General features: G+C 32.5%; 2 protein-coding genes across 3 annotated transcripts; one reads left to right on the top strand and one right to left on the bottom strand.

The window, feature by feature from the left end:
- Positions 1-448: 448 nt before the first annotated feature.
- Positions 449-11,032, top strand: LOC116771011 (fumarate hydratase, mitochondrial-like). Of its 2 annotated transcripts, none has more exons than XM_061520848.1 (10): positions 449-667; positions 4,194-4,310; positions 5,730-5,811; positions 6,252-6,373; positions 6,752-6,984; positions 7,612-7,817; positions 8,396-8,599; positions 9,078-9,239; positions 10,010-10,140; positions 10,497-11,032. In XM_061520848.1, exons 1-10 carry the CDS (start codon positions 554-556, stop codon positions 10,626-10,628), a joined length of 1,503 nt encoding a protein of 500 aa, XP_061376832.1. In that variant the 5' UTR covers positions 449-553; the 3' UTR covers positions 10,629-11,032. The 2 variants fall into 2 exon arrangements, with proteins under 2 accessions (XP_061376832.1, XP_061376833.1); XM_061520849.1 differs by lacking the exon at positions 449-667 and adding an exon at positions 3,182-3,377.
- On the bottom strand, positions 10,887-13,398 carry LOC116770728 (RUN domain-containing protein 1). The gene has a single exon (XM_032662324.2). The coding sequence runs from the start codon at positions 13,212-13,214 to the stop codon at positions 11,574-11,576; it is 1,641 nt and encodes a 546-aa protein (XP_032518215.2). The 5' UTR covers positions 13,215-13,398; the 3' UTR covers positions 10,887-11,573.
- Positions 13,399-13,526: the final 128 nt, after the last annotated feature.

The following is a 13,526-nucleotide window of genomic DNA, read 5'->3' on the forward strand; positions in this document are numbered from 1 at the left end:
TAAATTGTACTGTCGTATTTATAATTTGTTGGTTTACAATACAAAAAAAATGTATTTTTCGAATGCATAAATAGATGTTTATTTAAGTTGCAACATGCCGGTAAACAACTTTTAATATATTTTTTGTTTTTCTTTAGGACAAGCATAACAATTATTAGATAATTTTAAGCTGGTTATTTTATACAATCAATTTACCATTTTATTATATTAATAAATTACAAATTGATTGATTTCTAAATGTATATATAAGTATGGATACGTCACTCAATAAATAAAAAATGTATTGTATCAATTATACGAAAAAATATAAGACACAACTATTAGGATTAACCATATAGATATCTATTTATATCAAACATTTTAATAGTATGAAAGGCTTTGATATATTTTTGATATATTGTATATTGTATGATAAATAGTAAATACTGTCTATGGTCTTTCGTAACATTTTAAAATCCGAATTTATCTGAAAGGTACGCTCACGACTTGTCAGCCGTCAGATATTGTCAATGTTGAAGAAAACGTAGCCTAAAACTAAAAGAAATAATTAACCATGGCTACTACAATGTTTAAATTGTCGTCTGCCTTAATTAATTCGTCAAAAAACTATAGGTATGTCGTGGGACTTATCAACAAATGCAACATCTCAACCACCTCTACCAGACTGGTAAGTTGCATAACTTACTAAAATAAATTTCCAAACGCCGAAAACAATTCTATAAAAAGCCGGTTATTATATTTGCAATTCAGGTATAGTATGTCTCGTCACAAAATTGTTCTTAAATTTCACCTCAACAGGGTCTGTTTCTGTTGAGGTGAAATTTAAGATCTATGACATAAAAAATTTCATATAAATATTTGACATATTTCCTTATGAGAGAAACTCTTACAGAAAATTTTGTAATATTCCATTAGTTTCCACTAAATCAATTTCTTTGATAATCCAAAAATATTTTTGTTGTCCAGAAGGAATATATAATAATGTACAAAGATTGACACTTATTGTGGTCTCTGGCGTTTGCAATCAATTCATCCAATAAAATTCCTAAATATTATTTATTATATTGACAAAACAATATTATTTCAAGTATTTCATTAGTACATATAAAAATTATGAAGTATATTTGTAAGTTAGTCTAAACTCTAAAGCCTCAAGCAATACTTAAATTACCAAATAAAGGAGTATTTTCATAAGCTGCTATTTTTTAACAAACATCAATGAGTGTAAATGTTAATTTGTATGTTTTATAAATAAGTGAATTTGAGAAATTATTTTTTATCTGTGTTACATAATGTACCTTTTACATTTATTGTATTTAATAATATTTTAACCAATTTGACAAATGTTTAGTAAAAGTGGTTAATGAGAGAGTAAATTTTATGCTGGTTTATTTTTTCTCTCTATCTCTTCTTATCAGGTGACTGCTTAATCTGTCAAAAAGTTTTGTCTAGAATCTGGTAAGAAAAATATTCAGTCTTGTGCAGATTCTTGATCTCAATAATTTTGGCCATTTGGCAAGACATTTTTTAGTACTGTCCTTTTGTTGTCATTGCATGATTAAATAAATCATTATTGGCCAAATTATGGCCATAAAAAAATGAAGGCATATTATATGTTGAAAAAGAATATTTTATGCAAAGGAAGTAACCAAAATGTATGTTGTTTTATGAAACAAAAAATATGTACTTGCAAGAATCTTAAATATCAAAAATATCCAAAGAAAATGGCTATTATATTATTTTTCGTAAAAATTATTTAGTAGGTATGAGACCAAAGTGGAAAGAAAACATTCATGACTTGTACCAAACTTAGAGTTAGTGACTCGGCGAATTTTGTGTAACTAGTTTTGAGATTGTATTAGAATATGTAATTATTTTGTTTGGTACAAAATTACAAAAATAATGAATTCTATCTTTAAGATTCTAAAAATTCATCATTAAAATAACCTTAATGAAGAAATTATTTAATTTTATAAATATAAAAATAGTTGCAAAATAGATTCAATGGTTGAAATGAACCTATAATTAAAGGTTTTCTACGCAATTTTACTTATTTGAATGTAATATATGAAATATTAGACATTCTCATCTCGTCTGCCCGTGATCACTGTCGCTGTAAACCGTAAGGGAACCCCAATGTTGGGATTATGTAGTTAAAATAATTAAAATCCATAGAAAACCGATAATAATAGTTTTATTTCAATTAATACTCATGAAAGTCTTAGCCCTCATTACATTTTTGTTTTCTAAAAGATTAGGTAAATGAAATCTTAAATGAGGTTGATGTGAAATAAAAAACTGAATTCATAGTATATTCCATCTTTGAATATTTGTAATTTGACTAATATTTGTTTTTATTTTATGATAATTCAATATTAAATAAATTTAATCTCTTCATTATATATTTTTTTGTTTTCAACAAAGTTCTCTACTTTTAAGTATTATAATGCGAGGTAAGAAACTTTCAAGTAGCCATAGTTTCTGTAAATCAAAGATAATATACTGAAAATTTATATTAAAAAAAAAGTTTATATATATATATTTTTTTTTTTCATTAGAAGCCAGCATTGTTATTCAAGAAGGCTATATATTCAAATGTTATCTGCTAAGCTATGAAATGCTATAATAATTATTTTATACTAGGACCTGTTACTTAGTATCTTTAATAAAAGCTTTACAATGTTTTTTCCTACTTTATGTGATACAAATTCCATAGGGGTGTGATATAAAATTGGTTGTTTCAATGACAAAATAGTGTTTTTTCAACGGTCTATCATTAATTATTTGTAAAACCACGAATGATAACAATTTTCTAGTCCAAATAATACTACTTCGTCTCGCCGTTTTGTTCGTTTTGGCCGCAGCAATTTCTTAACAATATTTTAATGTGTTCATTCTAGTAATAATATGATTTATTTAAAGACAAACTAATACTTTTAAAAGATAACACTTAAAATTCTACTTACTTACATTAATGAAAAATATAAAGCTGGAAAAGTTAAAATGCTATGAAAAAATAAATTTCCATTGCTATATATATAATTTTTATATTATTTCCAATATATATAATTGCATATCGATAACTCGTTATCAAGCGGTTAACCGGTGCGCGGTTGTATTCATTCTATATATAAACGAATTTTGTTTTCTCTCAGTAGTTTCAAACCTGGCCGGCGAGTGAGACGCGGTTACAACTCGTTCGTACAATCAAATCGTTGTCAACTGGCCGCTTTAACTACTTTTTATAACTGTCAATGTCATTTGTGATTTTTATAAAATAAAAGATTCTCTTGTATTTTTTTGATAAGATTTTTATATACGTTTTAAAAATGGCGTGTTCCACTTGTTTGGAACAGTCCGGTAAAACTGTAAAAATGGTAAGTTTATCGTACTAATCACAATATATTCGACCGATCTTTGATGTCGCTGTCGAATGCCACCAATGGTCTCGTATAATAATGTTAATATTTGAAATTATTTCATTCGATAACCTGTCATTGATATTTCATAATAATAGTGATTTGTTTTGAAACTTCAGTTGGCTGATGTAAAGATGAAATTTTTTAAGACTATTGACAAAGCAACCATGGCCTTTGATAACGTTAATAAAACAAGACGATAATAGAAGTCATTTGTATGCGTAAAATGTGATCCGATCTAACCTAACTAACAATTAATTTATACGATAATGAAATAGTGCTGCTGCTGTTTTATAAGATCTTCACGTGTTTGTCTGCGTCGTTATGTTTTTTTTTAATATTAACTTGTACCCACATCTTAAGCCGTGTATATTATATATTTTTTTCACATCAGTCAGTTTTTGTATTTTTCGATTAATCGAATAAAATTGAAGGTTTTCAACCTGTAATTAGTTTAGACAATGACAGAGATTCACAGTGTCGAACAATTTGAAACATCAATCATGATCAGGGAAAATATATCCACGTGAAACAAGTCAGGTTTTTATTTATTCGTCTATTAAAAATTGAAATTAAAAATCTGTACCATTTTTAACTTCCACATCTAAGAAACAATGCGCAATGCTTGCGTTGTTGATGTATCTATCAAATGTTAATGTTCACTTTATTTCCAATCAAAATGATTTTTATGATCAGACTTTACTTGAAACCTTTTCCTGTCTTCGGTCCAAACAACAGGGATGCCAACTTGACCATATGTTATTTTGTTGTTAGCGTAAAGAGCGTGATACTTTCGGCGAGCTGGATGTGCCTGATGACAGGCTGTATGGCGCCCAAACGGTCAGGTCCGTCATGAATTTCCCCATCGGTGGCATCGAGGAAAGAATGCCGGTAAGACATGATCATACACACAAATTTTTAATTTGTAAATTGCACAATAAATGAAAAAAAAACCTCACAGTATTTTGACGCCTTGTTTTTTATTAACCAATTGAGCATCTATTTTTATGTTTTCAATACAATTTTACCATTTCTGGTTATATTAATATGGACTGGCATAAAATTACACCCTTTGAACATTATACCTAATCTATTAAAAAAAAATTTAAGCTGATATAACTATTTCGACTAACTGACTTACAATAACTTGCGATTTACTATATAATTTATAATATTTTTTTATTCTTAAAGTATGAAAGTATCCTAAATTCTAAACACTAATAAAAAATTATAGATAAATATTATAGGGTAAAAATAACCCTCTATATTTAGTACAATATGTATGTATATAATTTTCTATCGATTTTATAATCTGTAACGACTTAGTACTACAAAAACAGTATTATTAACTAGACGCCTAATTCAATTCCACTCTTATATCTTATTTCTCAACGTCCTTGATAACCTGTTCTCGTATCCACATCCAGTTTGGACACGGGTCTCGTGATTGTAAACATATATAATTATATATATTACACAAGTGTATTTCGTAAGAAAATCGATTTTCCCTACATATAATGCTCATTAAAAGAAATTCACTATTTCTCGCAATCGTTTTATAATTTGTTTAAATACAAGACATGTGTTGTGTCAAGACACGGTCGATCCAAGGATGTTTGGCTCCATTACAATCAACAGTGGCATTGTTTCATATTAAAATCACTATGTCCCCATACAAGTGTCAAAAGTAATTGTCTGTAATATAATGTTTTGTAAAAGAAGTGTATAAACGTGTACATAGTTATAAATTTAATCTCATATGAGAATAAAAGATAATAATAAATAAAATAGGTATTAATTGATTTTTTAAATTATTCGCTTATTTTTTTTATATCTTACATATTTCTCGTTGTATATAATGAAAGTCAATTCAAGCTACCGTCGAGTTAAAGCCAGTATAGAAAACGAGATAACGATCGCATACAAAAAGTGAAATGACTAATGAAACACTTTCACTATTTGTACGAACCTTTCCATTCACATTACGATTACCATTACCGCGTGTTTCTATACAGTAATTAATTACGTATAGTTATGTTTTCCATTCATGTTAATGTACATTAATATATGGAAAACTATATAATGTATATTTAATTTAACAATTCAAACCAGTGGCAAGTTGAAGTATAAATATGTACGTGTAATAATTAATTTATTTCAAACCAATGAAATTATGATTTTAAACAAAACGTATTTTTCATCCGATATAAGTGCATATTATATACATCATTTAAATTTATATATAGATCTGCTTTATATTTCAATAAGGTAGTTTTTTTATTACTAAGTTACATATTTCTAACATTCCAGTACCCTGTCATCGTGGCCTTTGGTATCCTGAAGAAGGCTGCTGCTAAAGTGAACACGGAATATGGCTTGGACAAGAAAATTGGTAAGTATATTTTTACTGTATGAACCTATTTAAAGATGGTCGTGTTAAATTCTGCATAAAAATTTACCCTCTAAAGCCAGGGTGTAATGTTGAAACTAACTTAATTGTTATGTCTCACTATGCTATATGTAATACTGTCAAATGTGCATTACAAATTCCAGTTGCCTAAGGATATTTTGGGGATCTAAGCCATTGATATCTGTTCACCTTCAAGCAAAAAATTCATTATCATTGATATGTTCTGCAAAACTATATTTATTGACTAGCTTAGATTTGTGAAGAAATTTTGGAAGGAATTTTAATAGAAAGCTTAAAAATAAAAGTAGGATCAAGTTTTGCTTTCATTTTATAGGAATAATATATGTTTTGTTTACTCGGTACGTTCCTAAAATGAATGTTATTCTTTTCTTACTCTGTATTTATGAATGTACATTTTCCAGCGGATGCGATCATCGAGGCGTGTGATGACGTCATATCCGGGAAGCTGTACCGAGAAGGCCACTTCCCCCTCGTCATCTGGCAGACTGGATCTGGCACACAGTCCAACATGAACACCAATGAGGTAGGTAATCCACATTAAATGCCACAATATTCTATATCACATACCCTAAATAGGCAGAATTATGGTTAACATTAACAAAATATACAGGGCTAGGGGCTATTGTTGGCAAAAATAGTACATACAAGATATATCCCATATAATATGCTTATTTTTTGGGACACAAAAAATTTAACTTTTTTCTATATTTTTTTGTTTTATAATAAAAAAATATAACCAGGAATTTGAGTCAAAATTATTAGGAAAATTGGAAATTAAAAAGTGCAACAAACCCAAATAGAATAAGTAATATTGTATATTTTTCATAATAAATTGTTGATAAAAATGTATTTGAATAAAACTATTTAAGAATCATTTTTATAATAGTAAACTTTCATCCAGGTGATATCCAACCGAGCCATTCAGATCCTGGGTGGTAAGCTTGGCTCTAAGACGCCCGTTCATCCCAACGACCACGTGAACAAATCTCAGAGCTCCAACGACACCTACCCAGCGGCGATGCACATCGCTGTGGCCATGGAGCTGAGGGATAGGCTGATGCCCGGTCTCGTAGCGCTGAGGGACACCCTCGAGAAGAAGTCCAAGGAGTTTGAGAAGATCATCAAGATCGGAAGGTCTGGGTCCTTGTAATAATTATTGTAACCGGCACGTACCTTGGCAAGGTTTTGCCATAGTGGGTATAAATTTGCGCATGTACACTTAGTGCGACAAAAAGTGTTCACTTTTGATGCTTTTTCATAACAAACACTCGTAGCAATAACTAAAACAATGGATCCAATTTAAGTGGTCTCAAGTGTACTCGGCAGCGAACATCCCCTCCCGCACACGGACTTGTCCCGCTTTTTACCTATGACGCCTGCAGATCGTATGCAGCGTATCTATCTTCTCTTGCCAAGTGACGTGCCGTCTACTAGATTATTGGCCTGCTGGAAAGGATGTCCTTAACAGAATTGAACTATTTCCTAAGATAATTTCATCCATTTTGATGCATATTAATATTTAATTTTATTTTCATCTATTGTCTAAGATAACATGTAAATTTGCAGGTAGTTAGTTTGTTAGTAGCAGCCCATCAAACCAAATATGTGTTGTACAAAAAAATTTAGCGACGCTATGTATAAATCCTACAATGATTTTAAATGATTTACAACTAAAAATATTCTTACATAGTAAGGAAATAGTGTAAAATCATGAATATAATGAATGTATCGTAAAATGAATGAATGTATCGTATATTCCAGAACCCACTTGATGGATGCCGTTCCTCTCACCCTCGGCCAGGAGTTCAGCGGGTACGCGACCCAGCTCACGTACGGGATAGAGCGAGTGTGCACCACGCTGCCTCGACTGCACTACCTGGCCCTGGGCGGAACGGCGGTCGGCACGGGACTCAACACCAGGAAGGGATTCGCTGAGAAATGCGCTAAGGAAATCGCCACACTTACTGGTTGGTATCATTTTATACTATATATATATAAGCAACTTTGGGAAAAAAGGAAAGATTAGAATTCAATTTATTATATACATAATATGATAGATTTGAAAATTGGTTTGTCTTTCGTAGTAAAACAAAGCAACATGAAGTCACACTTGTCATAAAATCGCCAGTGGGTATCAGACTCGAACGGTTTCTCCACTTCTTTGATAGTTTGAAAAGTTCTCCGCAATTATAATGTAAAGAAATATTTGAAGTTTCACAGATTACGATCATTCAAATGCAAAAAATAACACCGTTTTGATTGGTTAAATATTCAGTCGAACAAAATAATAACATTAATTGGAATAACACACAACACACTATATTCTGACAAATTTTTAAAACACTTAAGTAAACATGGTTTTATTCCCTTGTTTGTTTAAAACTTTAAATTTCTTTTCTTATGATACAATTGATCAGTCGAAACTATACTTAAGTTTAAACCTAATCTTACGTAATGAATCCGTCGAGGCACAAGTCTTGCACACATCACAAATTTTCATTCAACAACATTACACAAAATTTAATATATATCGTTTGATCGCCAGGCATCCCCTTCGAAACCGCCCCCAACAAGTTCGAGGCCCTGGCGGCCCACGACTCCATGGTGGAGGTCCACGGGGCCCTCAACACCATAGCGGTGTCCCTGATGAAGATCGCCAACGACATCCGCATGCTGGCTTCCGGTCCGCGCTGCGGCCTCGCCGAGTTAATGCTGCCTGAGAACGAGCCCGGATCCTCTATCATGCCGGGTACGGAACCAGCTGTAGCGTCAGAGTTTAGACTCTACTAACCTTAATATATGTAAATCAAATGACTTGGTACTACACATGTCGCTGGTGGTACTCAGTCGCTCGAATGAATATAGTTAAGAATGCTAAGGAAAGGTGAGGCTGGTTGATGGCTCAAGGTTAAGACTTGGTGTTCCTACATAGCTCATGGAATTTGTTACCATAGCTCTTCAGCCATACGTCCGCGACTCACGAGATAACTTATATAGGTTATATTATGAGAGGCATTAATTTAAAACCGTATCTCTATATGATAATATGTATTATAGAAAAATAAACAGAAAAGTTGCGTTTTGAAAGTTTCCTGTTAGTAATAATTACTAACAAAAATATATTACTATCAACTTTAAATATGGAATATCATGCAACATCTGCAGAGATAGCCTCATTTACCTCCACAACATAAAACTGTAGCCTTATATATTAATTTTGATCCCAGGCAAAGTGAACCCGACTCAGTGCGAAGCGCTTACAATGTTGGCCGCTCAGGTGATGGGTAACCACGTGGCCTGCACCATCGGTGGCAGCAACGGACACTTTGAACTGAACGTCTTCAAGACAATGATGGTGGCCAACGTACTGAGATCCATTAGGCTTATCGGTATGTGTAGTAAACAATATAATAATACTATGCGAAAAACTGTGTGTGGAGTCCCTCCGCGCGGAGGAAGGGAAACTTCGTAGCTTTGGAATGGGAACAGAATGGGTAGAAATTGATTTTTAAGAAATTTTTTGTTCGTCTTTAAGGCAAACTTTTTTAACGTTACTGACAAGTCACAGTTCATTGCCCGCATGCGTTCGAGCTCTCGCTCTGAATCGGTTTATCCCCCCCCCCCCCGCCAGGAGCGTTAAACGTTTAACGCAACCTTGTTGAAAGTCTGATACGAAGTTAACTTCAATAATACATAAACAATTGTACTGCAACTTGTATCAGTTATTTGTAACCTTTCAACCTTAATCGCTTTTGTACTCTATTTTTCTCAGATAAATTTGATTTATAATTTTTATAGAAATTAATACATAAATCAAGGTGGAATCTGTTGTGTTTTAATCATAAAATAGTCTTATCCAGTCTAAAGAATTCCTATTGACCAAAGCCTTGTATTTTGTATCACAGATCTTATATATCCCTAATACTATTTACATTTTTTGAAAAGCGAACATAAGCTTATTATAATACAACCGTCCTCTCAAACTTGACCCAGGTAAATTATTGCGCACTGTGTATGTTAACAACTTACAAAATCAATAACTTAATAAGAAGATGTACACTCAAATACTTTTAGGTAAAATCAATTTATGTATTGTTGGCGCATAGTGAATGAGCCGAACATGTATGTATGCGTGTAACCATACAATGTGTGCTTCCAGGCGACGGCTGCCAGGCGTTCAACAAGAACTGCGCTGTCGGCATTCAGGCTAACATTGCACAGATCAATAAGATCATGAAGGAGTCACTAATGTTGGTGACGGCACTCAATCCACACATTGGATATGATAAGGTAGAGTATACAGTTACTGGTGACATCTTATCACACTTGCATATATGCGTCGCATATGCACGTGCACATGAATAAAACGCCGACGTAACGATGCTATAAATCATATCCATGTTATAAGACGCCACAGATGTAGGTGCATCAAACTCTTCTTTGTCAATTCCTATTTAAGCATCATAATTTAATTATCTCGTATGAATCAAGACTCTCATTACCAATAATTTATCATATGGTAAAAATATATATTTTTTGACTATAATATAATAAACTTATGGTAATTTAATTCACTATCAGTCTGGTTTGTGATACCTCGTCATATATTTATATCAAATTATTAATACAAATTGTTTGTCTCCCAGGCTGCGTTGATCGCTAAGACAGCACACAAGGAAGGTGGAACCCTGAAGGACACGGCTATCAAACTAGGAATCCTCACCGCTGAACAGTTCGACCAATGGGTCAGGCCGGAGGACATGCTCGGCCCCAAGTAGAAAGTATTTATATGTATCGCCTGTATTATAAAACCTTCATTCTAAACGTGTGTCAGACATTTTGATGTCTTGGTCACTAAACAAATTATCAGGTAACATTATATTTATATTTATATTTATATATATATATATATATTGTATGGCCATCATCAAAAGTCCAATACAAAGTGTTTAGAATGAACGCGTAAATGTCTGTCCCGTTAATGTATTGCTACAATTGTATAGAAAATATTGAAGGACATTAAAAAATCAAAACAATGAAGGTGAATTACGTTTAATTGTGAAAAAAAAGGTGTAATTTATTTAACTATGCTCATTTATTATATTAACTCATAACAACACTGATGCTCTGGAATGTTTCAGCGACTTATGTTGATGTTACAAATAAATAAATTTTAGTACAATCTTTGTTTCACTCACTATTTACATTTTGTTTAGTTTTACATTTTAAACCAGGCTTCTATTTTATATTATATACAATACAGTTCCTATACAAGTTAAATAATTATTTGACTAGTATCATATATATCAATTATAACTTAATAAAAAAAATCTTTGGTTATTGAGATAATATTTAGAACTCAAAACTTTAGTTATGAGTTTATAAATTAGTTAGACCTTTATGCATGAGATCTAGAGGTTGTAAAAATTAATGTGAACAGGAAATGTGTATAATGTGTCAAGCTAGAATATTACATATTTTAAATACACAATCTTTAGACAAATTCAACTCTATATTTAAAATACTTTGCTAGGTTCAAAGGAATTAAGCAAAACAACTAAAAGCTATACTATATAAGACAAAGATTCCCATAATACAAGCAGGCCATTTATAATATATATAAAATATGATTTTAAAATTGCTCTCATTATAGCCTAGTTATATGGACAAGATACATAATACTATCTGGATTGATAGCTGGAAAGGAATGATTAAATCTTATGTTACATAAATACATCTTTGATGTTCTGAAACTGTTTGACGGCAAGATCGACGGGCAAATCAAAATTATATGGTGTGAGACGGTCGAGACTCTGCAGTGTATCCTGAAAACCTGTGTTGACAACATAACTAGTGGACAGATAGTATGAGTCTATTAACAGTCTACATTTCAACATGATGTTCAACCATATAACAAGTTTGTGTACATTGAGAGCCGCACATACAAAGGCTTTAAAGTGTGCATCATAGCTTCTTTTGTACGGAGTGTGTGATGCTAAAATACTACCGATTGCACTTAAAAGACTTTGCTTGTTTGTAATGGATGTGCTCCCAACAATATCTAGATTGAAACTCTGACTGAGTTTCCTCGCTGGTGTTGAATTAAATTTATCACCATCATTTAAATCATAATAGCGTAAAATTAATTCCCATATATGGACACATCTTGATGTAGAGGATCTACGGACAGGGAAGCAACCAATTATAGGGACTAAGGATTTAGATTCAGGGTGTACTAAGCCATGTTGCAGTAAGTCTCTAAGGTTAAGAGCAAGATGTCTTCTTACTGCGGTTGTGAGAGGTACATCGTTGATCACTAAGCCCCCTTCCTCTGACTCACTGTCATAATTATCAATATAAGTGTGTGAAGCCCTTTCCCTTGACACTATATGAAGTACTGCGTCTATAGACATTTCTAATTTTGCTCTTAAATTACCCCAGTGAGTAACAATTGTAGATGATCTATCATATCTCTTACTGCTACTCGGTGAACAGCCAAACTGTGACACTGTGAATATTTGTATTAATGTAGAAGCTTTCCTCATAAGATTTATTGTTTCTGTTTTTAGTTCATTATTTACATTGTTGCGGTTGAAATTCTTCTCAAATGATTCTGATTTACCAACTTTTTTAGGCTCCGCTGATCTCGATTTCGTATTGCTGTTTAAATCACCATTTTTCATCAACTTTATAAATTTCTGCATATCGTCTATATGTGTCTGTAGTTTAGTAATGATCTCTTCTTTGGAAAGCTGTCTGTCAGTATATTGACGAACGGCACAGTCTATCTGATGTCTCAGTTCTTCTGTTGTAAGCGGGTGATGGCAACCTTCCTCCAGGCTATGGTCAATTTCATTTCTCAAATGTTCTATTAATGATCTCTGTTTAGTATCATCGTTTGAATTTGAAGTTCCAGCAGTGTATATTTCCAATTCTTTTAATTGATTTTTTAGTCTTTCGATAAAGTGCGCTTGTTTTACTCTTTGATTCCTTATCTTCCGTTCCAGTTCTACACACTCGTTACACGCTGGTTCTCCTGCGCTACCTTGAGGAGCAGCTCGAGAATCAACCCCACGGGAAGTAAATTCCTCCAATGCTTGTAACATAGCATCTTTCTCTTCCGGTGGAGCCTTTAAGATTTGACGCAATCTAAATTCAACTTGAGCGAGATGTGAAGTCAAAGAAAATACGGAGGATGAAAGTATTTCTTGCTCTTCTTCCAAAGCGTGTATTCTATCACCAGGGATCTGTTGCGGGGATTCTTCATCACAGAGGTTCTCTTTCGGGGCACCCAGTGGCTCACATCGCGGCTCTTGCCATATAGGTATTTCACCCTCATTATAATCACACAAGGTCGAGTCCATCACCACGATAGTTTATGTAGAATATTTATTAAACCACGAGTTAAAGCTGAAACTTAACATAAAAACTAATGCAATCTCATTGTTTTATTAAATAAAATTTAAATGAAAACACTGAAAAACTGAGACAAACTTAACCAATGTAATGTAACTTAGGAAAGACGTCACAATTGACGTCAGAAGTCATCCGTCGATATATTTGAATGAAAATTTTCAGAACAGATCTCTTATTCCTTACAGTCAACTTTCAGTGAACGATAATTGAATGAATGTACGTATACGTTCTTTAAAGCTCCATCTCTCTGTCGGCCATAA

Source organism: Danaus plexippus, chromosome 7 (genome assembly GCF_018135715.1).
Source record: "Danaus plexippus chromosome 7, MEX_DaPlex, whole genome shotgun sequence".
NCBI classification, from domain to species: domain Eukaryota; kingdom Metazoa; phylum Arthropoda; class Insecta; order Lepidoptera; family Nymphalidae; genus Danaus; species Danaus plexippus.